The following is a 27,653-nucleotide window of genomic DNA, read 5'->3' as shown; positions in this document are numbered from 1 at the left end:
TTCCACGTGTCAATAATTATTTCCGGCATTTTTGTATCACATTTAATTAAAGTAGAAAATCGAATTTAATGAAATTATATTATTAGAGTAAGTTGAGAGAGAGAATTGACTAACACCAAACCCTAAATTAACTGTAATTAGGATTATCCAACCAAAACCCTAAAAACTAGGGTCGTGTTAGACTTTTTATTTTTATTTTTATTTTATTTTTCATCTATGCAATAATATAAAATTTTAAAGTAATAAATAAAACTTGAAGCTTAGCTTATGTTGAGAGATTTTTATTTTAAAAATAAAATAAAAATAGCTCATAAATATAATGGAAGCCTAGCCTACCATATTTAATTAAAGTGGAAAATTAAATTTAATGAAATTAAATTATTAGAGAAAAAGAAGGAGAGAGAAAAATAAATAAATAAATAACTCTACTAACTACGGTTATCTAACCAAAGCTTGAGTTGGGTTAGGTTTTATTTTTTATACGGGTTGAATTTTTAAAAAATTAATAAATTTGGCCAGTTCTAAGTTTACATTTTTTTTAATCGGATCAAACCAACCAACCCAAAAGTATGGTTACAACCGAACCCAACCTACCATACTTTTAAAAGGGTTCTCAATATAGAGAGTCGTGGTTCCTAACATGACACAAGAGTAGTGCGCTCGTGGTTCTTAATATGACATCAGAGTCATACTTAAGTGTTTACCGATCTTTCTTCTTTATTGGATAATGAAAAGAAGAACTTATTCACGAAGGCATGACATTTGGAGAGGCTTTATTATTTTCTTGCATTGAGAGGAAGTGTTGAGTATCAGACTATAGAAATTTATTTGATTGTGAGAGATCTCATGACATAGAAAGTCTTAAAGTACAATCTAAGGAGGTAGTTATGGTTTTAGTGAGCGCAAACGGAGCGGTTGAGCGGGCGGGGAGGGGTGACTTTAAGCACTGGATTGCTTTCGAAGAAATTGGTCGGTCTCAACTCAAACCCAGTGCTGAGCGTTGGCATTAATGGGAAATCTTCTTGGCAAGGCGCATGATGAACTCCGAGAGTGTACCACATTACTATGTCCTTGTTCTCTATCTCCCTGTTCCTGCGTTCATCAACTCATCCACATATGTTCGTGCTTACATATTACAAATTTGGAAACCTCTATCTAACAGACACGTTTTAAAACCGTGCGAGTAATATCTGCTAACGGTAGGGAAGAGTTTTAAAACATTGAGGGAAAACCTAGAAGAGAAAGCCCCAAAAGGATAATATATTTGCTAGTTGTAGGAAAACGGTTTTAAAACCTTAAGGAAAAGTTCAAATAGGACAATATTAACTAGCGTTGGGCTTGGGTCATTATAAATGGTATCAGAGCCAAACACCGAGTTGTGTGCCAACGAAGATGCTGGACACTCAAGGGGGTGGATTGTGAGAGCGCACACCAAGCCGTGTGACAGCAAGGATGCTGGACCCTCAAGGGGTGGATTGTGAGATCCCACACCAAGCCGTGTGACAGCAAGGATGCTGGACCCTCAAGGGGTGGATTGTGAGATCCCACACCAAGCCGTGTGACAGCAAGGATGCTGGACCCTCAAGGGGTGGATTGTGAGATCCCACACCAAGCCGTGTGACAGCAAGGATGCTAGACCCTCAAGGGGTGGATTGTGAGATCCCACACCAAGCCGTGTGACAGCAAGGATGCTGGACCCTCAACGGAGTGGATTGTGAGATCCCACACCAAGCTGTGTGACAGCAAGGATGCTGGACCCTCAAGGGGGTGGATTGTGAGATCCCACACCAAGCCGTGTGGCAGCAAGGATGCTAGACCCTCAAGGGGGTGGATTGTGAGATACCACACTAAGCCGTGTGACAGCAAGGATGCTGGACCCTCAAAGGGGTGGATTGTGAGATCCCACACTAAGCCGTGTGATAGCAAGGATGCTGGACTCTCAAGTGGGTGGATTATGAGATCCCACACCGAGTCGTGTGACAGTGTAGACACTAGACACCAAGGTGTACATCCAAACCAAACCTAAAAATTTTAAAATTTTGAGGAAAAAAAAGACAATAGTGGTGGGTTAGGCTGTTACAAGTTTAAACTTGGTTTCAGTGGGCTTGAATCAGACGGTTTACCTGAGAGTCCAAGTAGCCAACGTATCATTTCCACGGCTCTGATCTGTGTAGAGCCCAGAGGCCCATTTCTCAGAGCTATTATACGGTGTAACCCACACATTGTAATTCGTGAACGCCGCCCTAATTTGGGGGTAATCGTCAACACTCATAAGGGGACCCGCCGTCGACTTCGGAATCAAACGATACCCGACGGGATTCCCCATTCTGGTCCTCCGATTAGGGTTAACAACCACCAACTCCGCCTCTTGACGCCCAAATTTGATCCTCGCATCCGCCTCTGTTTTCGCCGTCTCGGAGACCACCGTCCAATAGCTCCTCCTAGGGTTATCGGGATTCGGTGGTCGGACAGTGCGGAAGTTGGATTTAACGAACGAGTTGGTGCCGCCGTCGACGTCGAGATCGAGATAGTAGGTGAAGAAGTGGTCATGGTTGACCCCAATCGTATTCTCGGATATCAACGTGCCGTACACTTCCTCCATTATTTGGTCTCTGTGAGTATATTTTGATGCCTTCACTGCTAGCAAACCGGTCAACCCAACCTGCCGTTATCGAATATATTTTATATAGCCGTAATCAATTAAATTATTTAGGGTATGGTAGTCTCGATCTATTAGAGCTTACAGTAGCGATAATGGAGCCGCTCTGCTTAAATTCCCAGTCCAAAACATAGTCATAATTAGCCACAGTAGCCACCATCCTCACCACCAAGCTCACTTCCGCCCTCGTCTCTCTAATCTGCAAATCGAGCCGAATTCATCTAAGAATTCTCGAATCTTTTAACTTAGTAAAAAGTGAACTTACGATTCTATTTGGAATGGCGCGCTCGGTGTGACGCCACATGATATCACCGGCGTGGCGTTCGAATATACAGAAAGTGTTGGCCATCTTCATCGGCCTCCCATCTCCGGCAGCTATGTACGTGTCCATAAACACTGCGTTTTCCGGGCAGTCTCTGAGTGGCTCTAATGACGCTGCGTATTGCCCTAAGCCGTACTCGCCCGCGTCGAAAAATGTCCGGTAATACCATTCTTCGGTTAAATCCATGTAGGGTACGAACAGCTCCGATATGAAACCTTTGTACATTACTTGTCGGCGCTTTTGCTTTTCGAGGTCGTAGATTGATGCTAGCGATATGATTGGCCCTGCTCTCTTGTCGAATCCTACGTGTAATTCCCAGTTTGACCAACTAGTCCATTTTCAAACAAACACATGTTGAAACGGTTAGAACGGTTAGGATTGTACAACAATTTATACATCTCATGTAAACCACGATAGATAAAGAATTACCCCGAGAGAAAATGAGGAGAGGAATACTCGATCCAGATGAACAAAAAAATGAATATATATATATATAGCTTTTACAGGTATAATATTTACCATATAAGTTACACGTAGCTTTTTACTTGCATACCTGTTTCCTGTTTATGATAATTTACTGTTATTTACCCTAAGCTATAAGCTACCTAGCTTTTTACTTGTATACCTATTTACTGTTTATGATAATTTACTCTTATTTACACTGAGCTATAAGCTAGCTAAGCTAAGAATTACAAAGAGAAAATGAAAAGAAGAATACTCGATCTAGATCAACACAAAAATGAATATATATATATATATATATATATATATATATATATATATATAGGTTTACAGGTATAATATTTACCATATAAGTTACACGTAAACTTTTTACTTACATACCTATTCACTGTTTATGATAATTTACTGTTATTTACCCTAAGCTATAAGCTAGTAAAGGTTAAGAACAGTGTTTTGAAGCTTACCTAATTGAGTGACCGTTGACTTTGAAGCTGGGTCCTTCCGGCTGCACCATCTTAACTCCGTTCAAAGGTGGCAAAAATGGCGGTTTGAGCATAGATGGTCTGTATTCAGTTCCATCGGCCTTTGGCATCGGAGCCTCGTATCGATCTCGAAACCCAATAATCTTCATCTGATCGAGATCAACGGTCACGGTCACGCCTTCCACCGGCCTCATGTACAAATTCACACTCCCATTCGAATAATAACATTGAAGCTTCACCATTCTCCTTTGCTTCATTTTTTCCCCGAACCACCCAACGCTATAACACGCGCAAATTACATCTTCCACTTTCAGCCTTCTCTTTTTCATCGCCGCCACGAACAGTGGGTGGGACTGCGGAAGAGCGACGGCGTCTAACAGCTCGCTCAATGTGAACACAGAGTAGGCTGGACCGGAGTAGACCCGATCCGAGATTATAGCTTTTTTGTCCAGGTCTATGAGGATCTCGTGTGTGGAACTGTTGTAACGGACGATGGCGGTGGCGCGTCGGGGTGGCGGCGGGGTTTTGGGGTTTGAGAGCCATGAGAGTACAGATTGCTTGTTGGGATCGGCGAGGGCGACGTATTGGAACGTGATGTTGGTGGTGGAGAGGTTGCGAATAGAGTTGATGACGAGTGATCGTACGAGTTCGATTTCGTCCCGTGAGAGTGGGTCCAGAGGGTGACGGCGGCCGGCAGGGGCGGCCACGGCGGTCCGGAGGGAAATTAGGAGCGGAAGGAAGAAGAGAATGAGTTTGGAGTGGCTAAATTTTGCCATTTTTTGGAATTTATTTGTAAATCCAAATATAATAAAAATGGAAGATGTTTTATTTTACAGCAAATTAGCTGATAAATATAGTGGAAGCTTTCCCTACAATACTTAATTAAAGTCAAAACTAAATTTAATGAAATTAAAATATTAAGAAAAAAAAAAAAATAGGGTCTCGAACCCACAAATTAATATAAGAGGAGAAAAATAAAAAATAAAACGTGGACGAACCTAGGTTATATATTTTTTCGATTTAGATTTAGTTGATTTTTTAAAATATTAAAAATTTAGGTCGGTTCGAGAGTCCACATCTTCTGACCCCACTAATTCGAGATTAGGGTTACAACTCAACTCGACCGTATTATTATGAAATTAAGAATGCTTGATATTTTTAGTCGAGTTGATAATGGAGTGTGGTTATGAATATTTGATATATGAAGTTTACAAGGATTCAGTTATTAATGTAACATTATTATAAATAAATATAATTTTTTTTAAATAATTAAAAAAATAACTTCGTAACTAAATCCAACGTAACCTTGAGAATACAGCGTTAGGTTGAATTAAGTTGTGAACCATTCAGGTTGTTCGAGTTACCGATTCAAATTATATAGTTTTGTTTTTATAATTTAACTAATAATTCAAAGGAAACCGTAATAAAAAAGATCAAATAAATAAATAAAATTTGTTCTTAAATTAATTTTATTTGCTAATTTGTTATTTTTGCCAAAAATTCTAATAATTTAAAATTAAGATAAATTTACTCTAATTTTAATAGATCATTTAATATAAAACGTATTTGACTTGCAAATGACTTTATTTTGCATTCAATTAAAATCTATTAATTATTTATTACTCTTTTTCATAAGTAAAAACAATAATAATTAAAGATTTTGTCGTTTGCAATAATTCAACCCGATCTTGTTTTATTTATTTATTATTATTATTTTATTTTATGAATTTTTTTTTAATTTTACATTTAAAATTAAAAAAAAAAGATTTACTATATAGAAAATTGAAATTTTTATGATTTATATCCGTTAGGGTTTGTTGGGCCGTGTGATTGTTCAAAGCCCGTGGGCTGTTCAAAGCCCAATTGATCTTTTTTATATTTATTTATTTATAAAATAAAAACAAATAATAATAATAATAATAAAATTATTGGTGAATGGTCAAATAGTTAGGTACCCATGTGTTTGTTCTTCTAGATATCCTATTATGAATCCACGTCATTACTATATTTATTTACTATTAAATTGGAATTTATCTATTTTTTCTACTAATAATAATTACTTTTTTACCACGTTTTATATAACTTCGATTAATCATGCTAGTTGGCTCGTCCGTCTAATAAATATGTTTCTTTAATGACGTTAAAAAAAATATTCTAAAAAAATAGTCAGAAATTTATATTGATACGAAATATACATTTTTTCTGACGCAACACATATATACACTTTTAGCGATAAGTTTGTCACGTTGTTTTAAAGAACTAAAGGATAGATTTTAACGATGACCCTGATTTCATCTGTATTGTTAATGTGTTTAGACACGTAGCTTTATACTTTTTTAAAAAAAAATGGGTTTTTTTTTTCCGATTTATATCATTTTATAAATTACACCGACTCATTTTAGGTTTGAAGAGTCTGATTCATTCAAACTATTGCCTAATTTTAAAATAGATGTTGACACAAAGATTCCGATTTTGATTATAAAAAAGAACTCGTAATGTCGGAACAGTCACGAGTTAGAAAAATCTAAATAAAATTTCGAAGATTTAATTTATTTTTTTTAAATTGACTTGGACAATACAGGCAAAACTCGAAAAAAAATATTGGGTATGACCCAAAAACGTCAAGTCTATATTGGATTATTTTTAATTTATTTGAATTTGTAAATTAAAAAGTATATATTTTTCATCGATTCAAATCATTGAAATTTTTTATTTTTTGTAATATAAAATATAAACTCGTAAGTCACGTTTATTATCTGAATATTAGGAGCGACTCGAACCATATATGATTTATTTGAATATAAATTCGAACAATTTTATTTATTTATTTGAGAATTAATTTGGATTTTTTAGGCAAATTGGATGCACCTAACTATTTTGCACATGAAATATTTTTTAGGGTTGAAATTAATGCATCCTAACACCCTACCCCTATTGGTCTATCATTTTGGTACGGCCTTCACATATTAACATGCTTTCCCATACTTTCATGTTTCCTTTGAGATTTGTTTGTTTCTTTTAATTTTCGTGTTTATTTTCTTTTTTATTCGAGTATAACTTTTAATTTTGTGCCTCGTAAGTTCGTAAATTCGGAAGTATGTTGGATATGAAAATGATTTATTAGAGAACGGTTAGTGTGAGATACGATACCATATCAGTTGGAGAGAGGAACGAAACATTTGTTGTAAGAGTGTGAAATTCTCTCCCAAGTAGATGTGTTTCAGAACTGTGAAGTAGGATGCTGGGTGTCACAATCGCACTTTTGATGGCAGCGGACTTGCGATTGTGCGACACTCACTTTCCAACGACAAGTGAGCTAAGCCAATTCGTTCTTGCGTCGCCTATGGCCAAACGACGTATGCTCGAGCCTCTGGCTTCGATTTTAAGAGAAAGTTTTAGAAAACAAGGGCAGGGAGAGATTTTTGAAAGAGACGTTATATAAGCACGAAAGAGATAAATAATAACGGCTCACAGTATATAACCTTGGGTAGGGAGAAGTTGACAACTAGTCGTATTCCCATATAGTATATTCTGAGACATTTCATGTCTTACAGACCTAGACATGATATTTCTGAAACGTCATACTTCCTATAAATACAAAAGTAAAACACTAGAATATGAAAAGACATAAAGGGTTGGACTTGTCATGGGCATGCGGCCATGGGCAACACGCCTTGGACGAGCATGACCGTGACACTGGGCTCCCAAAGGAGTGGATTATGAGATTCCACATTAGTTGGAGAAGGGAATGTTTATGACTGTGACCTGACTGTGATACGTTATGAGTCAAAACGAGTAATATCTACTAGCGCGTGAGCTTTACAATATGTAACAGGCCAAAATGGATAATATCTGGTAACAGTGGACTTGAGTTGGCTCTTACAATTAGAATCAAAATTTAACATTTGGGTGGGACTTGATCGTACATAATGGATCAAAACGAACAATATTTACTAACAGCGATCTTAAGCTCACCGTTACCGGTAGAATCAAGATTACTTCAAGTAGATATTTTGAACATTTGACGAAGGAATTGGTATAAAAGAAAAATAATTTATAGCATTAAATGGGTGGGGAGAAGAGATTACATAGACCAATCCAAAAGACAAGACATGTTATCATGAATGAATGAATGAAATGAAAGATAGTTTGAGTTTCACAAAATTGAACAAAAAAGTTGAAAACTTTAGGGTTTTTTGTGCAACAAAATGATAAAGATCGCTCCTTTTTTACACTTTAAAAGCAAAAAGTATGTTTCTTTCTTCTACCACTTCCATGAACAAAGTTTTCAGAAGATTTTCGTGATTTTGTTCATTTCAACCCAAAAATATTTGATTTTTTTGTAACTTCTATGGTTCTTAGATAGGGAAGTTTATCGTGATTTATTGGGTTTTTAGGGTTCTATAACTCGTGATGAAACAGGAGTAGGAGTGTGAGAGTCAACATCGGTTGGAGAGGAGAATGAAACATTCTTTACAAGGGTGTGGAAATCTTGAAGGGAAACTCGGAAGGAAAAACCCAAAAAGACTTGAGCTCTAATGGTATCAGAGATAAAGAATAGGCGAGTCAGCGAGAAGACTGAGTCCGAAGGAGGTGGACACGAGGCAGTGTGGCAACAAGGACCCCAGGTCCCGATGTTACTAATGGTATCAGAGCTAGACAGCAGTCGATATTCCAATAAGGAGGTTGAGCCCTGAAGGAGGTGGTGTGCCAACAAGGATGCTAGGTCCTAAAGGGAGGTGGATTTGGGAGTCCCACATCGATTGGAGAAGGGAACGAGTGCCATCGAAAACATTGAACTTAGGGTGTATACACAAAGCAGTGTGCCAGCAAAGATGCTGGGTCTCGAAGACGGATGGATTAGGAGTTCCCACATAGATTGAAGAAGGGAACGAGTACAATCGAGGACGCTGGGTCGGGTGGACGCGAGAGTGTGACAACAAAAACCGTGGCGGGAAAGGGGTGGATTGTGAAAAGGAGAGGTTTTTTTTTTTTTGTCTGATTATTAGTGGGGTTAGCTGGTTTCTGAAATCCTCTGCTTCGTTGGCTCTGAGTAGTTGGCAATTAAGCCTTGTCCTCTTGGTGAACTTTCCTAGGCTGTCTCTCTCTCTCTCTCTCTCTCTTCTTTCTCTCTCTTCTTCTCATCCAAACAAAACCCATTTCAAAATTTCTGTTTTTTCCTTCAGAGATTCCACAAATCCTCTCACCTCGACGAAGGTAAAGGAATGAATGGCGCTACAGCAACAGATTCTGAAGCAGACATCTCTGAATATGTCGAAGTTGATCCCACCGGCAGATATGGAAGAGTATGTTCGGAGAATCTCATGTTTTGTGTTACATAACAATGAGTTTTGATCTTTACTGAAAACCCTTTTTGTGTCTTGTTCCATTGCTTTCTTCAGTACAATGATGTTCTTGGCAAAGGAGCATCCAAGACAGTGTAAGAACAGAACAACAAAGAGCACCCTCCTCTGTTTTTTTCCAACATGTCTGTTCTTCCTGTTCTAATGGGTTTTTTCTGTCTGATAGTTACAGAGCTTTCGATGAATACGATGGCATTGAAGTGGCATGGAATCAAGTGAAGCTCTGTGATTTCCTTCAAACCCCTGACGATCTCGAGAGGCTATACAGAGAAATCCATTTATTGAAGACGCTAAAACATAAGAACATAATGAAATTCTGTTCTTCCTGGGTCGACACTGCTAATAGAAACATTAACTTCGTTACAGAGATGTTCACTTCCGGGACTCTCAGACAGTGAGTTTCGTTTCCATGGTGTTTTTCCTCAAATGGGTTTGTCGAAAAACATGTTTTCCGACCAAATTTGTCTGTGCAGATACAGGCTGAAGCACAAGAGAGTGAATATCAGAGCTGTGAAGCATTGGTGCAGACAGATTTTACAAGGGCTTCATTATCTTCATAGCCATGATCCTCCTGTAATCCACAGAGATCTTAAATGTGATAATATCTTTGTCAATGGGAATCAAGGGGAAGTCAAGATTGGTGATCTTGGACTTGCTGCTGTTCTTCGTAAATCCCATGCCGTTCGATGTGTTGGTAAGTCATTGAATCATGTGTTAGGAACCACGACTCTCCACAATAATATGATATTGTCCACTTTAAACCTAAGCTCTAGTCGTTTTGCTTTCGGTTCTTCCAAAAGACCTCGTATTCCTGGCTTATAAACCCATGATCAACTACTTAATTAGCCAATGTGTGACTCCTCTCCCAACAATCCTCCCCTCGAACAAAGTATACCATAGAGCCTCCCCCGAGGCCTATAGAGCCCTCGAACAAAGTATACCCTATGTTTGACACTTTAGTCACTTTTGACTCTGAAGCCCTCGAGCCTCACAATTTTTTTGTTTGACATCAAGAATTCCATTGGTATCACTAAGTTAAGGGCATGACTCTGATACCATGTTAGGAACCATGACTCTTCGCAGTGGTATGATATTGTCCACTTTGAGCCTAAGCTTTTATGGTTTTCCTAGAAGATCTTGTACCAATGGAGATGTATTCCTTACTTATAAACCCATGATCAACCCTTTAATTAGCCAATGTGGGACTGCGAAGAACAGAATCCTCATTTTCTGGGTTTGATTTTTCATCATTTCAGGAACACCAGAGTTTATGGCTCCAGAGATTTATGAAGAGGAGTATAATGAACTGGTTGATATCTATTCTTTTGGAATGTGTATCCTTGAGATGGTTACTTTTGAATATCCATACAGTGAATGCACTCACCCTGTTCAGATTTACAAGAAAGTTATCTCTGTAAGATATCAATGTTCATGTTCATGTTCATTTTCTTCAAGTTTTGTTCATTGTGGTGCTTGTTTCTTACATCTTCCTTTCAGGGGAAGAAGCCTGATGCCTTGTATAAGGTAAAGGATCTCGAGGTTCGGGTTTTCGTCGAGAAATGCTTGGCTACCGTGTCGACTAGGCTGTCTGCTAGAGAGCTTTTGAATGACCCTTTTCTTCAAATGGATGGTTGTGATTCTTTACTCATGCCAATAGATTACTATTCTGAATATGATGAAGTGAACAATGGTTTGGATTACTGTTTGATTGATAACGAAGTGAGCGAAATCGATCTTTTTTCGTGTCAAGACGATGAGCATTTGGCAGATGTTGATATAACGATTCAAGGGAGAAGAAGAGGCAACGACGATATATTTCTACGGCTTCGGATTGCGGATAAAGAAGGTAAGAAGAACGAAGAACGAAGAACGAAGAACGAAAGTTTAAGATGATGGGTTACGGTAAATCTAATTTAGTATGTCGTCTTGCAGGTCGAATACGAAACATCTACTTCCCGTTCGATTTAGAGAATGATAGTGCTTTAAGTGTTGCAAATGAGATGGTTTCTGAGCTTGATATTACTGATCAAGATGTGAAGAAGATTGCTGATATGATAGATGATGAGATAGCTACATTGGTGCCAGAATGGAAGAGAGGAACAAGCTCTGATGCTAATGTTTGTCACAATTGTGCTTTAAACGGTTCGGTTTTGGATTACGTTTCGCCGAACCATCCGACGATGAAGAATCTACACGTTCTTCAGTGTTCTGAGGAGCATGGCTGTGCTTCTATCCATGGACGTTTTGAGGAGATTACATACCAAGTTGAGGGGTCGGAACAATTCAATGGTTCATCGGAGAATCCGAGCGATATCCATTATGCCGATATTTGGGCGCAGCGAGATGGCGATGAATCACATGGAGGAGCATCAGAACAGCTGAAGTTCAAGAAGGAAGAAAGTAGTGTACATAAGAACAATAATGATCATCAAACAGAATTCCGAATGAGAAACTCGAGCTCATCGAATCGTTTGGTGTCGTTTGCCGATGATCCCGAGAACGAGATTCGACAAGAACTAAGATGGCTCAAGGCTAAATATCAAATGCAGTTGAGGGAGTTAAGGGATCAACAATTAGGAGTCAAGGTAAAATCTTTCAGCTTACAGCCGAATCCGAACCGTGCCGAGACTGACCGTGGAGCTTTCGTATCGTTGCTTTCACCAAACCTCAATGAAGCAGCAAAACATAAGGCTGGTATCACTTCACATTCCCCTCATGTTGCTGCTGACAACATGTTGGAAAACCGAACCTTTCAAGACGACAGCTTCGATGTCGACGAGTCGGGTAGTCCTGAGCTGATGGTTACGGCCAAGAGCTTCTATGCAGGGACATTGTTACCTCATTCTCTACAAAGAGCAACCTCGCTACCTGTTGATGCTATAGACTTTTAGAACAAGAAATCCCAATGGGTATCATAAAAGAGGGCCTATTTGTTTGAATGTGTAGATACCCTTTTGAGATTATGAGGTGTGTTGGCCTTATTTGGTTGTCGATTGGCAAGCAAAGATGCCCTTTGAAGACTCGTGTATTGGATATGGCATGGGCTTGATTGCGGCTGCAACGCCCTAGTTGGGCAACTTGGTTGGGTATTAAAGGCACGCCATAACTTTTAATGTGAGGCTGTGGTGGCTCTTTACCAACCCCTTGCAAACACATATGGAAAGGCACCTCTTTTATGCTATTCTAATACAAATGGTAAAATGAAGTGTATCTCAATAAATGATGGCATCGACGTGGGATCTCACAATCTACCCCTTTTGAAGCCTCAGCGTCCTCGTTGGCACACTACTCCGTATTTGGCTCTTGTACCATTTGTAATAGTCCAAGTCCACTACTAGAAGATATTGTTTCCTTCGCCAGCCTCACGGTTTTAAAAACGTGTCTATTAGGGAGAGGTTTCTTCACCCTTATGATGAATGCTTCGTTCCCCTCTCTACCCACTGTGGGATCTCACAATCCACCCCTTTTGAGGGCTAGCATCATCGCTCGCACACTGCTTGGTGTTTAGCTCTAATACCATTTGTAATAGCCCAAGCCCACCGTTAGTAAATATTGTCTGCTTTACCCCATTACGTATCGCCATTAGTCTCACAGTTTTTAAAACGTGTCTATTAGGGACATGTTTTCACACCCTCATAATGAATGTTTCGTTTCCCTCTCCAACTGATATGAGATCTCACATTTATTGGCGATAGTCTGCTTTACCCCATTACGTATCGCCATTAGTCTCACAGTTTTTAAAACGTGTCTATTAGGGACATGTTTTCACACCCTCATAATGAATGTTTCGTTTCCCTCTCCAACTGATATGAGATCTCACATTTATTGGCGATAGTCTGCTTTACCCCATTACGTATCGCCATTAGTCTCACAGTTTTTAAAACGTGTCTATTAGGGACATGTTTTCACACCCTCATAATGAATGTTTCGTTTCCCTCTCCAACTGATATGAGATCTCACATTTATTGGCTGAGTTGTTATGTTTGTATTCATTGATGATAGATACTGTATTGTGTGAGTTTGAGTTTTGTTGAACTACAAGACCAACCTGATTGCGATTTTGTTCTCGACCCTTTCGACTCAGAAGCTAAATTGTCCAAGTCCTATGCTTTTTTGAATTCAATAGTAGTACCCCAACTAAAGAGAATTCTCGGGTATCGTATGAAATCGAGCACAATTTTACACCGAACTAACCTGCCCCGTTTTTCGAGAAGAGATCTCCTAAACTTAAAGCTAAACTATTGATTATTTATGTATACATTATTTTCCATGTAGGATAGCATTGAAAGAAATGAGATGGTGGGGGCAATATGGAAATTTCCCAATTATTTTTCTGAAAGATTGGGCCCAGTCAGTGAGCCCAATCCAAAAGTAGGCCCACGAAATTCTAAGAAGGCCCAAATCGGAGCCCATTATCATTGCTAAATAGCACGGGCCTCCAATTCCACGTCCTCTCACGTCAACAAAACATCCCGCTGTAATTCTAGCGTGTATCACGCGCTGTACCGCGCGTGTCTCTCAATTTCCTCGTCAATACCTTAACCAGCACGACCTCAACAAAACGAAATATCACTATATAAATACAGAAATTCCAAAAAGCAATAAATAAATAAATAAATAAAATAAATAAATTAAGTACAGTCAGAATTCTAAAAACAGCTAGCAATCTTATGCTTCCACTGAGATCTCGCCACGTCGGAATGCAATCCACCGTAGCTCAGTTGCTGTCTTACATGGCAAGATCCTCACCGTTAGTTGGCTCCCTGTTCCACCTAGGAAAACGAGATTTGGAGGGAAAAAGGAAAAAAGGGGAATAATAATTTGAGTATTATGCTTGAAAATTAAATGCAAGTAAGGGAAAAAAAAAAAAAAAAAAAAAGACTGCAAGTTTTTATAATTGATTTGGTTTTTAATGAAGTGGCGATGACGATCCTTACTAAGAGACTTGTGTCTGATCACTTTCGCACGTCGGAGCATTGAGCGGGCAATTGAAGCGAATTTCCGGTCACGGAATTCCAGAGCTTTCTGTTGAGGTAAGATTCTTTGTATCTCGTCTACGGTGGGGTTGGGGATTCGGTGTTGCTATTGAGAAAATCTTGCGAAATCGGATCTGTTTGTTTCGGATCTGATAGGGGATGATCGAATTAGGGAGTGTGGTAGATGGATTTTATTAGGTTTGCTGGGCAGTTCAATATGGGTATGGAGGAATTTTTTTTAATTTAGGGTTCTTGCGTTGGGGGTTGATTTGAATGGAGGACGGCGTGAGATCTGGGGGTCCGTCGGGGGTTTTGGTGAAGACTAGGAACTCGTCTGGTTGCTTAATTGTTAGAAAAAAAGAGGATGGGTTTGGAGGCGCTGGGGCTTCGGGGTCCCGTTTGGTTAATGCAAAGAAGGAGAAGAAGAGGCCTAGGTTGGTTTTGAGTGATTCTGGGTCCAGTGATGAGGTATTGCTGCCCCATCGCAGACGGGTTGGTCCTGAAACCATTCGGGTTTGTAATGGTTTGAATTCTTTTGGGAAGGATGTTATGGATGAGAGTGGAAGTATCAGAAAGAATGATAGGTTGCAGTATGTTAAGCGGAATGATGATGATTTAATCAACCGGATGGATGTGGATGGTTTACGAAGAAATGTGGAGACCTTAGAGGTTTTTGATTTCAATGAGTACGATGAAACTGACGGCGAGACTCGGCGGAGGAAGATTTTTAATGACAGTGGAGGACAGTTTCTTGGTTCCATGAAACTGCCTCGAAGTGGCATCGACAGGGAATTTGGAACCGCTTCTAGCAGGCATGCTTTGGTGGACAAGAGAAAGAACTTGTATGCAGAGCAAACCGATTGCTTTGATCGAGATAGGCCTCCCCGAAAGATTAGCTTTGAGTCGGATAATGACGGACCTCATCTCCCAACATCCTTGTTGAGAGATAAGTTTAGGGGTCACTCTGAAGAAGCAATCAGGGTTCAGGGGAAAAATGGAGTTTTAAAGGTCCTGGTAAACAAGAAGAAAAATGTGAGTGGATCATCCGAGATGTATGATCATTGCAAATTAGAAGAAAGTAGAAAGAGTCGAAGGACTGAAGATACTCTGAAGACGAAAGTGACGGTTACACCTTCAGTGTACCCAGAAACGAAGCTGAATGTGAAACAGGATCCCTTTTCTAAGCCAGAGAAAGACCGGACAGATTTTCAAACACCGTCATCAACAAAAAACATAAAGGGTTGCAGTTGGGATTCAGGTGACAGTAGTGTGTCATTGAAGCCGAGAAAAAAGGTTGTTGAAGCTCATAAATCTACCAAGAGGGCAAGTTGTGAAGTTGAAAAACTTCCATGTGAAGAGACTCCCCCAAGTACAGCAAAGGAAGGAAAAATAAAACGAGGCAGTGGAACAGAGAAACAAAAGCTACGTGAAAGGATCAGGGGAATGCTCCTTAGTGCGGGCTGGAAAATCGATTACAGACCCAGAAGGAATAGAGATTATTTAGATGCGGTCTATGTTAATCCCAGTGGCACGGCTTATTGGTCAATTATTAAGGCTTATGATGCCCTTCAAAAGCAATTGAATGAAGAAGGTGCAGAGGCTAAGCCTAGTGCTGATGGTTCATTTACGCCAATATCAGAAGATATTCTCAGTCAATTAACTAGGAAAACTCGAAAGAAAATTGAGAACGAATGGAAAAATAAGCAGAGAGATGATAGTGACAGTGAAAATGCCAGAGAAGCAAGTGCACTGAGGTCTGCTGGTACAAAAAATGACATGGACAGCATGGACAGTGATAGCAATGAAGAAAAGTTAAGCACTTTCGTAAAGCAGGGTGGAAAATCTTGTAAAAATAAATTGAACGAGAATGGGTGTCCCAGTGTCAACTCCAAAGGTCAAAGCTCTGGTAAGTATTCACGTGATACCACTGTAAAATCTTCTTCTGGATCCAATTCACGTATTTTACATGGAAGAAGAGGTAGAAAGCTTGGATTGTTAGTTCGTGGCTCTAATAGGGGATTAGATTCAGAGAATGATGGATTTGTTCCATATACTGGTAAGAGGACTCTGCTTTCCTGGCTTATCGATTCTGGAACTGTGCAGTTGAGCCAAAAGGTCCGGTACATGAACCGCAGACAGACCCGGGTGATGCTGGAGGGGTGGATTACTAGAGACGGTATTCATTGCGGTTGCTGTAGCAAAATCCTCACTGTCTCAAAGTTTGAAATACATGCTGGAAGCAAATTACGTCAACCTTTTCAAAACATCTTTTTGGAGTCTGGGGTTTCGCTTTTGCAGTGCCAGAGAGATGCATGGAATAGACAGGAGGAGTCTAAACGTCTCAGTTTCCACACAGTTGAAGTTGACGGTGATGATCCGAATGACGATACATGTGGCATCTGTGGAGATGGTGGAGACTTGATCTGTTGTGATGGATGTCCATCAACTTTTCATCAGAGTTGTTTAGATATTCAGGTAGAGTAGTTTAGTCATGTTTTTTTTTTCTGTGTTAGCTATGTAAAGACTTATCCCCCTCGATTACTTATTCCTTTGGTACAGATTCCTCCGGGAGATTGGCACTGCCCAAATTGTACTTGCAAGTATTGTGGAGTTGCCAATGTTGATATTTCTCAGGGAGAAAATACCATTGTTCCTGAAATATCTACTTGTGTGTTATGCGAGAAAAAGTGTATGGCTTCAATTTGTTCTCTTTTATTTCTTTCCTCTTCCTTGCTCATCATCTGTGATTATATAATTTTTATTTTGGTTGTTGCTGCAGTTCATGAATCCTGCAGTGCGGAAATGGATACTCCTGTTCAGTCCAATGGTTCAGTCACCTCTTTTTGTGGCAAGAATTGCAGAGAGGTAGCAAAATTTTCATTTTATTTTAGCTCTCAATCTTCTTATAGTATGGCTTTAATTTTGCGCACGTTATTTGTTATTGTGGATGTTGTGAACAAAGTGGTTGAAGAACTGTGGAGATTATTCAATTTTTCATTAGAATTCAATCACATCACAAGTGAATACAGGCTTCCACGATCATGCTTTTAGTCTATGCATGCTGGTGACCATGTAGTGTAGTGGTATAAGGTTCCTTAGTTTCCAATTCCGCTAGTGGATGTTTTCTGCTTTTAAGTAAAGAACTCTAGTTTCCCACTTAAGTTTTTCACCTGCAGACTAATTATAGTATTTTACAGCTTTTTGAGAATTTGCAGAAGTATCTGGGGGTGAAACATGAATTAGATGCAGGATTCTCATGGTCTCTTGTCCGTAGAACAAATGAAGATCTGGATGTATCTGTTCGTGGGCTTTCTCAAAGGATTGAATGCAACTCTAAACTGGCTGTTGCATTAACAGTTATGGATGAATGCTTTTTGCCAATTGTTGACAGGAGGAGTGGGATAAATCTAATTCATAATGTTCTTTACAACTGCGGGTAAGAATTTTTTTTCTTAACTTTCAATACTGATATAGTTTGTTCTCATAATCATAATTTTGATACTTTAGGAGTGCTCTTTCAAATAATAACGTGATCATGGAAATAAGCTTGATTAATCCATTGTTTCAACTAACAAGATCTTCTAGCTCATTGTGTTGACTGTCGTACTTTGAAATTTCTGACATGTATCATGTTTAACTTTCCAGATCAAACTTTTATAGGCTTAATTATAGTGGCTTCTACACTGCCATTTTGGAAAGGGGTGATGAAATCATCTCTGCAGCGACAATCAGGTATCGTGCATTAGACTTATCGTGTTGCATCTACATATTAACTTGGTATTGGAGAAGGAAAAAAATTCAAATCGACCATCCTCTGGATTGAAATATTTGCTATGTTTCTAATTCTATACGTGATTGATCGAATGATATAGGAGAGTTCATGTTGTGGCTTTTATATGGTTTGTCTTTAGGCAATTAAACTGATCTTGACAGTTGATAGATTGTAGATTGTAGATTGTAGATTGGTTCTAGTTGTATGATTGTGTAACTTTGCAAGTAAAGGACTTCATTAGTAGGAGTCCAGTAATGAAACTAGGTTAGTTATATTAACTTGTGTTTTTGACGATTGGTTCCGAATATATTAATGGTGCTGATCAAGCCCTTGGCTCAAAAAAGAACACTCAAGAAAGAATTGGACCTTTGACAAGAAATGTAAAAGTTAGTACATTTTTTCTCCTTAGGTCGTTCTGTTGGGATACAAGAATCCCAAAAGGAAGGTGGTTTCTTGTATCCTTCAAAGTGATGGATGCTAGACGAGCAATATGGAGCATAAATAAGAAATCTATATCAAGGGATCCTTAGATTGCTTTTATGATCTTTTGCTGTGAACTGAACTTTTCATGGTGTTTATATTAGAACTTAAAATGTGCTACAATTAAAATTCTTCTTTTGGATTTATTTTCTCCATAGGAAGAAAATGGGTCTTCAATGTCAGTAGGATTTATATGTTGGCTTCTAAATTTGTGGTCAAGTTCCATTAGAAAAAATTATTGTAGAGAATTGATGTGAGGTCCCACGTTGATTGGAGAGCAGAACGAAGCATTCCTTAAAATGAGTGTGGAAACCTCTCCCTAGTAGACGCGTTTTAAAACTTTGAGGGAAAACCTGGAAAGAAAAGCCCGAAGAGGACAATATCTGCTAGCGGTGGGCTTGGGCGGTTACAAATGGTGTAAGAGTCAGACATCGGGTGGTGTGCCAGCGAGGACGCTGAGCCCTAAGGGGGGTGGAATGTGAGATTCCACATTAGTTGGAGAAGAGAACGAAACATTCCTTATATGGGTGTGGAAACCTCTCTCTAGTAGACGCGTTTTAAAACCTTGAGGGGAAGCCTGGAAAGGAAAGCCCGAAGAGGACAATATCTGCTAGTGGTGGACATGGGTGGTTAGAAGTGGTATCAAAGCCCGACACCAGGCAGTGTGTCAGCGAGGACGCTGACCCCCAATGGGAGTGGATTGTGAGATCCCACATTAGTTGGAGAGGAGAACGAAACACTTCTTATAATGGTGGTGGAAACCTTTCTCTAGCAGACACGTTTTAAAACCTTGATGGGAAGCCTGGAAAGAAAAGCCCGAAGAGGATAATATCTGCTAGCGGTAGGTTTGGACGGTTACAATTCATGTTCATTTTCTTTTTATTTTTTGGTGGCCTGTTCGTAAATAGTTGTTTTTTTTATATTGGTGTAGTCGTGTGTCCATTTAGTGAGTTTTAGGTCGGTATTTGTTCTGTTGGTAAAGGTTGCAGACTTCTCTTGAAGGAAGTTAACTTTTAGGCATACTTGATGATTTATCCTGTAGGATTTGATATCTTCTAATCATATAGTTTGTGGAGGAAGATACCGCTATAAAATGGTTATCTGATGTCTTTTTTGGTTGAATGGTTCAGTTTTGATGCTTGCTTGGGCAGTAAGGTTTTGCTGATATGTTCTATCTTTTGTATGGTTAGGTTTCATTGCACCAAGTTAGCTGAGATGCCATTCATCGGAACCCGCCATATATATAGACGTCAAGGAATGTGCCGTCGGCTTTTTTGCGCGATCGAATCTGTAAGTTACACAAAAGATGTTAATCTCTTCCTATTTGTTGATAGACTTCAATGGCTGCAGCATTTATCGGGTTTTCTTCTATTTAGGCTCTCCGCACGCTTAAGGTTGAGAAACTGATTATACCAGCAATCGCTGAGCTCATGCATACATGGAATGTGATTTTTGGCTTTAGTTCTTTGGAGCCATCACTCAAACAAGAAATGAGATTGATGAACATGTTGGTGTTCCCTGGAACAGATATGTTACAGAAGTTGTTAATCCAAGAGTCAATTGTTGAGGAGAATCCTTCTACTGGCTCAGGTTTTTGCTTAGAAGGTGCAAAGCGAACGGATTGTAGAAGTACAGAGTTTAGTAGTCCTAAGATCGATACAGAGACCTCGTCTGGCCACGAACCTCGAAGTTGTGATGACACTGAACAGCATCACTTTAAGGCGAAAACAAATGAAGTTGCTGTCACTAATCCGAATCCTGAATCCGTGTCTGTTTCTCTAAATGATACTTCTACTGCTAATAGTCCTCTGGATGCATTTTGTGAAGCTAAAATGCCGTGTTCTCCTATGCAAACCGTAACTTTGGATTCTGATTCCGATGATAAGCCTGGAATTCGGCATGGTTTAGAGGATCGTTCGCAGTCGACTTCCCAATGTATGGCAGCTGATACGTCTTTGAACAATTTTCTTGAACCTAAGGTCAAGGTTTCAAATGAAGGAATAATTTGTTCCAACGCTCATGCTGGGCACAAGTTGGCTGACTCCGTTTACGTGAGGAAATCTTTTTCTCCTACTACAGGCAATGGCACGTTTGAGCTCGAAAACGTGCCATCCATAATGGATTCTCCTGAAGATGATGCACATGCTAATTCTCTTAAACCTACTCGACCCTTCGAAACTACATCGGATTGCAAAAATGCAATAGCTTATGTGAAAGAAGCTATTTCTGATGGAATTTGTGGCAGTGAAAATTCTCCACAGTCGTGTGGGGCAAAAGCCAGAGGTGGTCTTCAGGAAGAGAGAGCTGAATCTGGTTCAGTTTGATAAATTGCCTCCACGTTGATGTTTCATCTCCTAATTATATGGGTATTTCTCATGCAATCACTTTGCTGGTTGTGCTGGGCTCACAGAGGAGCCCTTGATGGAAGTAGCATGGTTCTATTCACTGCCTATCTCTTCTGGAATTGCTGCTGAAACATGAGCTCGTTCATCGTTCTGGCTGGCTTGTCGGAAGCTCAGACTTCACGGTATGGACGACATATTTTCTAGAAATGGAGCATTTCCATTCTTGATCAAAGTCATCATATGGTTCCAGCACCGGTGTGCCTCGAACGTATCTGTTACCTGCTGCTCAGCCGAATTGTATGACGTTTTCGAGTTCTCGAGGTTTTGTTGGTGGAATATATTGATATTGATTCGTTCGTTTAACTCGTAAGATCGTTATGAATGACCAACCTCGTACTGTATAGAAGGGTGTTTTCTGAAATCTCCAAGCTTGTCACACCTCATTTTGTTTTGAATTTTTGCTGCTGTCTGTAATGGGCATCGTCTAATTTGAGCATTTTCTGGGAAGCTTCTGCCTATCATGAGAGCTTAGGGTAAAAAGATATAGTTTTTAGGAAGAGTTAGAAATGGGGAAGCCATTGTTTGCTGCTAACTGTTGTCATTGGAATCACTTCTTTTATGAAGAAGATGAAATTGTAATTATATAGTTTAAGCTTTTGTTCCTCATTTTAGATCATTAACTTTTTCCATTTCTTTTCTAAGTGATTGATTTAGTTCCTTAAACAAATTTCCGCCCCTACTCGAAGAAAGCTCGTGCTAATTCAAATCGTCCCTGAGCTCCATGTGACACTGGAGAATTTTCTTAGCATGAGCTTTTCAAATCGCCCCATGAGCAGTGAAAATTCTCCACACATTCGCGCTTTTCGTAGCCTAACTCGAGGTCATGTGACAGTTCCTTGATCGATTTTGTAAGATCGGCTAATTCAAATTGCCCCTGAGCTCAATGCTCATAATGACAGAACCCGAGTATCAAACTACTTTTATTCTCTTGATACCCAAAAAAAAGAAAAAAAAAAATCTTTTTAAATCTCAAAATTTTTAATAATTTTTTTGTATTTTTTTGCATTTTCAATTTTGCCCTAAAAATCTTTTTCTTATTTTTTATGTAATTAATTTTTCCATAATCCTAATAGTTTGAAGATTGACTTTCGAGAGATTTAATTTTTTTTTTTGTTTTTTTTATATAATTTAGAAAAAAAAAAAAAAAAAAATCCAAGCCCAAAGGTCGACCTACTTAGTTCAGGTATTTTGTTTACAGCTAATCTAAACCCACTGTAATGGAGCTTTCTTCATCTCCCCGCCTCCTAAGCTCTCCCACTTCGCTGATGCTACTGAAACCCAAGGTTGGGTTTAGGGTTCCTCAGATTTCTTCCTCTCCCTTCCATTTTCACCCTTCTGTTTCATCTCTTAAACTCATCGGTAGAATGGAATTTAATAGGACAGTATGTTGTGCTTCTTCATCTGAAGGAAACGGCTCTCCGGTGGCCCCTTCTTCAGGTTGAGTCTGAACCCTATTTTTGATGAATAGCCATTGATTTTCTTCATAAGCTTTCTGATGTTCGTGAATCTGTTTCTATTTGAAATTTCAGGGCCTCGCGTGGGCGAAGTGAAAAGGGTCACCAAGGAAACAAATGTATCTGTCAAGATAAACCTGGATGGTTCTGGGATTGCGGATAGTAATACCGGGATTCCATTTCTTGATCATATGTTAGATGTAAGTGGTTCCAGAATTGTCTTTTGCTTTGAAGAAACTATGAAGTGAATGCTCTGCGTTCAATGTACGCTCAATGGTTGTATTGTTTGGTTGAAAATAACCCGTCGTTGCTGACTGGAATTGATTGTTTTTAGCTTCTCCTATCTGAAATTTAGATGGTATGATAGGAATTTGTTTGTCCAAACTTGGTTGAGGAATATTTTATTTGTTCTAAAAGAAATTATTTGTTCTTGTTAGCAACTTTCTTCACATGGGGTTTTCGATGTGCACGTAAGGGCCACGGGAGACATCCACATTGATGATCACCACACTAATGAAGATGTTGCCCTTGCAATTGGATCGGTATTGTACAACTTATTATAGAAGTTTAAGTTGTAATTTTTCAGACTGTTGTATTGTATGACTGGAGATATTTTCTGTGTTCATCCATGTCTATTAGAGTTTTAAGAAGTTTTCTATGGCTTATGAACTGGTCCAGTTTCAAAATTTCAGGAAAAACTCGATTTCTTAGCTCCATTGTCTATTTACTATTGCAAATTAATTCGTTAGATCTTCTTGCTCTGTAGGCTTTGCTGAATGCACTTGGTGATCGGAAAGGAATTTATCGGTTTGGAGACTTCTCAGCTCCTCTTGATGAAGCACTTGTCCATGTCTCACTAGTATGATCCGTGTGATATTCATTTTTATGCTTCCATATTTTTGCTGTTAAATAAAGACGGTTAGATCTTTTGTAACAGCCCAAGCCCACCGCTAGCATATATTGTCCTATTTAGGCGTTTCTTTTCGGGCTTCCCCTCTAGGATTTTAAAACGCGTCCACTAGGGAGAGATTTCCATGCCCTTATAAGGAATGTTTCATTCCCCTCTCCAACCAATGTGGGATCTCACAATCCACCCCCCTTGGGGGCCCAATGTCCTTGCTGGCACACCGCTCAGTGTCTGGCTCTGATACCATTTGTAACAGCCCAAGCCCACCGCTAGCAAATATTGTCCTCTTTGGGCTTTTCATTCCGGACTTCCCTTCAAGGTTTGTAAAACGTGTCCACTAGAGAGAGAGGTTTCCACACCTTTATAAGAAAGATCTCGTTCTCCTCTCCAACCGACGTGAGATCTCACATCTTTTATCAATGGAAATTATAATTGTCTCCAGCTGGGAACTAATCTTCAATTCCATTAAATGTCTCACTTGTCAAGTCCCATAGTTTAGGGAGGCTTACAATTTGAGCTGTCTGTAAATCATTTAGAGCAGGAGAACTTGTTCTAACTTCCCAAACTTAGGGGTTAGGAGGGTTGAGATCTCTTAAGATCTCCTAAAGATTAAAATTTTCAATTTGTACTTATTCTGATCTTTCAAGTGTTCATTATGCGTTTGATTTCTTTTCATTCATTCTGCATTCTAGTGACTTAGGTTGAAGTTATATACAGGATTTATCTGGCCGGCCACATTTGAGTTATGATCTACAGATACCTACTGAGAGAGTTGGAACATATGACACCCAGGTGTTCTAAACATCTCTTTTTTTCATTTATGATTTCATGCCATCATCTTAGTAAAACCCATTCCAGAATAGTTCTTTACTTCTGTTTTTCTGATGTAATAGTTGGTGGAGCATTTCTTCCAGTCTCTGGTGAATACTTCTGGTATGACTCTTCACATTCGACAGGTAAAAATTTTGGAGCAGTTTTTGTTGTATTTACAATGATGTTTTTGAAATTTTTTTTGTAACGGCCCAAGCCCACCACTAGCAGATATTGTCTTCTTTGGGCTCTTCCTTTCGGGTTTTCCCTCAATGTTTTTAAAACGTGTCTGCTAGGGAGAGGTTTCCACACCCTTATAAAGAATGTTTCGTTCTCCTCCCCAATTGATGTGAGATCTCACGGTTTTAGTGTGAGCCAAGTCTTTTATCTTCTTAGTCAGGCTAATGATTTTCTGCTTATTACAGTAGCTACATTGGTCGTTGAGTTATTGTACATAACTTCTGTTCTAATTTCACTTTATTCCAAAACCAATCTGTTGATGAACAGCTTGCTGGAAAGAATTCTCATCATATTATTGAAGCTACGTTCAAAGCATTTGCGAGGGCTCTTAGACAAGCAACCGAGTATGACCCACGCCGTCTTGGCACCGTGCCCAGGTATGCTATCTTACTTGTCTTTTCTTTCTTGTATTTGGAGAATCAACTGGGTTAATTCTGACATGCCATGGCAATGGTCGTATTGTTTGGTCTACAGTTCAAAAGGTGTTCTATCACGTACCTGATTGTTGTCATCGACATGGCAAGATAAACTTGTGCCTTAATACGGAAAGGTATCGTCTTTCTTACCTTACTATGTTGTGAGTCTGACCATGGTGATCATTTAAAGGGACATTCTTTACTTTACTTAGTGATGATTGATTGGAGCAATGCTTCGAACGCTTGCGTCGGTCATGTTTGGTGATGGATGTTTGAGCAGGAAGATGATGGCAGAAAGATTCTTGTAGGATTGATGATCGAACATTATTGTATATGAAAATAACTTGTTCTTCAGCTTGAATCATTTTTCTGTCATATATCACTGTTGTAATAATGTTTATGCATCTGATAATTGATGCCTTCTATTGAATTATCGTTGAATAACAAGGCTCAAATTACCGGGGCCGAAAATTTGATATGTTCTATTCACTCCGATCTGATATTTTGAATTATTTCTCAACGGGTAGAGGAAATAAGAACAGAAAGTTCAAAATTGTAGGCTGAAAATTGTGTTTATGCTCAAAGTAAACAATATTATATTATTGTGGAGGGTCGTGATTCCTAACATAGTATCATAGCTATGCCCCATGTGTAGAACAAAGAAGTTGTGAGCCTCAAAAGTGACTCAAGTGCCGAACAAAGGGTGTACCTTGTTCAAGGCTCTAGAGAAAGGAGTCGAGCCTCGATTAAGGGGAGACTGTTCGACTCTATGGTGTACTTTATTTGAGGGGGAGGATTGTTGAAAATTGTTGGGAGAGGAGTCCCACATCGGTTTAATAAATTAAGGGTTGATCATGGATTTATAAGTAAGGAAAACATTTCTATCCATATGAGGCCTTTTAGAGAAATCGAAAGCAAATCCATGGGAACTATTTAAAGTGGAAAATATCATACTATTGTAGAGATCGGTCGTGATTCCTAACATGCTACATACCTCAAAAAAATATTAATCTAGAGCTCAAATGCTCATCAATTACAAGAATTCTTCAGCCTTATCCAAATCATTCAGTATATCAGATTTAACATCTTCCGGCAATGGTGCAGATGGCCCAGCCTTCGCATAAAAACCTGCCAATGACCTTATTGCTTTCTCTAGCACAGCGTAAGATTCCTGCATGTGAGTAAGTGAAAATGTTATTATAGATTCAGTACGATCATCATGAACTACAATGTCTATTTTTCACTTGATAAGATACCTCTTGAACAACTGCTTGTTGCCCCAACCAATTGCCTAAATAGTCTCTAATGGATTCTTTTGCAGCATCTGCAGTTCGTCTAAATTTAGCACCATCCTTGGAGTCTTCCTGTAATGACTCACGCAGCGTCTTCACCACCTCCCTTGCTGACTTCAGGTAAGCCTTGGGCAATACCTTCCCAGATTTGGTTCTCTCATTTGGATCGAATATTGATTTGATCGTCCCGATGACTCCATTTTCCTCTTCCTCATTGTCATTTGGCATTTCTTCGGCCCGAGCCAACAATGGTGTCAATGCATTGTTGAATGTGAGAAAGGCAACCAATGACATGCCATTACACAATAAATTACGCCTACAAAGTTCTTGAGATGGTAGCACAACTTGAGACCTGGATCGCAGTTTATCTGTTATGTTGCATAAAAGACAGTCAAGAATAAACTCGTGTTTGGATGCATTCAGGTTCAAACAAGTATGCTTGTTATTTAGTCCCTAAACTTTCCTACAAGTAACGATTTAGTCCTTAAGTTTTAGCATGTAACAATTACAACAACTTAATTTCTATAGTTTATAAACAAATTTGATCCCTAATCAATTTATCAGGATAAAATTATTACCCAATGTTAGTTGCTCCCTAGCATGAGATGTGTTAACTGAGAAAATGAAAGTGCAATTATATTTGACAACGCTGCAGATCCAACACAGGAGCTTAACTTATGGCTACAGGTAATGTTACTTACGCCCATTTTCACTTGAGATTCTATCCAATGTTGAAATAGTTGCAGGGCAGATCTTCGCTTGAATAAATGCAGTCATCTTCGTTCTTGATTATTACTCCAGCCAAGTTGAGCCGCTATACACCTGCTTCATCCCCAGCAATTCCCCTGCAGGAAACAACGCATTATTCTGTTTAATCGTAGGTTAATCATGAATCAAAGCTTCCCATTACGCGAAGTGCTTGCTGTAGATTCTATTCGTCAATTGAATGCCGATTTGCGATGGAAACAAACAACCGTCGTGAATTCAACCAGAAATTAAACAGAAATGAGGCATCCATCGACCTGAAGCCGTGCGTAAATGGAGTGTGTGTTGCATAAGCAAACGGAGAAGAAGCTGGCGTGTTAGTTCATACCTAATCCTTAACTTTGTGCCGGCATTGTACGAAGTTACGAACCAGCGAGGAATCGGTGGAAGAAAAATGTTAGAAATGAATTGAAAGAGGATGAATTGGGGTATGGAAATGAACCTCGAGTTCTTACTTGTGGATATGCAGAGAGCGGCTTCGCGTCAATCTCTTGGTACAGAGCGAATTGGGATTTGGGAAAGCAACCAGCTTTATCGGTAACAGTCCATTCTCTTCTCTAAGAGATCCCACTCCCTCGGGACCCATTATCCTTACTGACACACCACCTAGTATCTTGCTTTAAAAATTATCATTTGTAACTGCGTAAGTCAGGAATACTATCCCCGTTTATAGGTATTGTCTGTTTATAGGAACGATGATGAGTTTATAAGTCAGGAATACTATCCCGCCAAAACAAAGTCATGAGAACTTATGCTCAAAGTGGTTGTCTGTTGAGGATTATTGGGAGTGAGTGAGTCCCACATTGGCTAATTTAGGGAATGATAGTCAGGAATACTATCCTCGTTGG

At 39.2% G+C, this 27,653-nt stretch overlaps 5 protein-coding genes across 10 annotated transcripts; 3 read left to right on the top strand and 2 right to left on the bottom strand.

Moving 5' to 3' along the window:
- Window positions 1-802: 802 nt before the first annotated feature.
- On the bottom strand, window positions 803-4,756 carry LOC111806645 (amine oxidase [copper-containing] alpha 2, peroxisomal). Of its 2 annotated transcripts, none has more exons than XM_087129059.1 (5): window positions 3,908-4,756; window positions 2,925-3,309; window positions 2,745-2,858; window positions 2,124-2,662; window positions 803-1,086 (listed from the first exon to the last, which is right to left on the bottom strand). In XM_087129059.1, exons 1-5 carry the CDS (start codon window positions 4,699-4,701, stop codon window positions 894-896), a joined length of 2,025 nt encoding a protein of 674 aa, XP_086985185.1. In that variant the 5' UTR covers window positions 4,702-4,756; the 3' UTR covers window positions 803-893. The 2 variants fall into 2 exon arrangements, with proteins under 2 accessions (XP_086985185.1, XP_023547791.2); XM_023692023.2 differs by having other exon boundaries at window positions 803-1,092; window positions 3,908-4,746.
- Window positions 4,757-8,976: 4,220 nt separating this feature from the next.
- Window positions 8,977-13,306, top strand: LOC111807809 (putative serine/threonine-protein kinase WNK9). 2 transcript variants are annotated; one of them, XM_087129306.1, is made up of 7 exons: window positions 8,977-9,231; window positions 9,328-9,365; window positions 9,455-9,682; window positions 9,768-9,982; window positions 10,545-10,702; window positions 10,786-11,134; window positions 11,221-13,306. In XM_087129306.1, the coding sequence occupies exons 1-7, from the start codon at window positions 9,151-9,153 to the stop codon at window positions 12,177-12,179; spliced, it is 2,028 nt and encodes a 675-aa protein (XP_086985432.1). In that variant the 5' UTR covers window positions 8,977-9,150; the 3' UTR covers window positions 12,180-13,306. The 2 variants fall into 2 exon arrangements, with proteins under 2 accessions (XP_086985432.1, XP_023549449.2); XM_023693681.2 differs by having other exon boundaries at window positions 8,979-9,231; window positions 9,762-9,982.
- An 829-nt stretch (window positions 13,307-14,135) lies between these two features.
- LOC111807565 (uncharacterized) lies at window positions 14,136-21,527 on the top strand. The gene is made up of 7 exons (XM_023693336.2): window positions 14,136-16,739; window positions 16,824-16,953; window positions 17,044-17,129; window positions 17,462-17,700; window positions 17,910-17,996; window positions 19,707-19,806; window positions 19,893-21,527. The coding sequence occupies exons 1-7, from the start codon at window positions 14,538-14,540 to the stop codon at window positions 20,838-20,840; spliced, it is 3,792 nt and encodes a 1,263-aa protein (XP_023549104.2). The 5' UTR covers window positions 14,136-14,537; the 3' UTR covers window positions 20,841-21,527.
- Window positions 21,528-22,116: 589 nt separating this feature from the next.
- LOC111807567 (imidazoleglycerol-phosphate dehydratase 1, chloroplastic) lies at window positions 22,117-25,226 on the top strand. The gene is made up of 9 exons (XM_023693339.2): window positions 22,117-22,358; window positions 22,451-22,575; window positions 22,813-22,917; window positions 23,142-23,234; window positions 24,000-24,074; window positions 24,176-24,238; window positions 24,600-24,709; window positions 24,807-24,882; window positions 24,961-25,226. The coding sequence occupies exons 1-8, from the start codon at window positions 22,139-22,141 to the stop codon at window positions 24,832-24,834; spliced, it is 819 nt and encodes a 272-aa protein (XP_023549107.1). The 5' UTR covers window positions 22,117-22,138; the 3' UTR covers window positions 24,835-24,882; window positions 24,961-25,226.
- Window positions 25,227-25,678: 452 nt separating this feature from the next.
- On the bottom strand, window positions 25,679-27,416 carry LPA19 (photosystem II 11 kDa protein-like protein). Of its 4 annotated transcripts, none has more exons than XM_023693340.2 (4): window positions 27,261-27,416; window positions 26,742-26,885; window positions 26,005-26,408; window positions 25,679-25,919 (listed from the first exon to the last, which is right to left on the bottom strand). In XM_023693340.2, exons 2-4 carry the CDS (start codon window positions 26,815-26,817, stop codon window positions 25,782-25,784), a joined length of 618 nt encoding a protein of 205 aa, XP_023549108.1. In that variant the 5' UTR covers window positions 26,818-26,885; window positions 27,261-27,416; the 3' UTR covers window positions 25,679-25,781. The 4 variants fall into 4 exon arrangements, with proteins under 4 accessions (XP_023549108.1, XP_023549110.1, XP_086985433.1 ...); XM_023693342.2 differs by having other exon boundaries at window positions 27,248-27,369; XM_087129307.1 differs by having other exon boundaries at window positions 27,134-27,363.
- Window positions 27,417-27,653: the final 237 nt, after the last annotated feature.

This window comes from Cucurbita pepo, chromosome 12, assembly GCF_057944985.1.
Source record: "Cucurbita pepo subsp. pepo isolate OVF chromosome 12, ASM5794498v1, whole genome shotgun sequence".
In the NCBI taxonomy this organism is placed as follows: Eukaryota; Viridiplantae; Streptophyta; class Magnoliopsida; order Cucurbitales; family Cucurbitaceae; genus Cucurbita; species Cucurbita pepo.
Note: the sequence above shows the minus strand (reverse complement) of the source record. Positions and strands in the feature narration are given on the sequence as shown.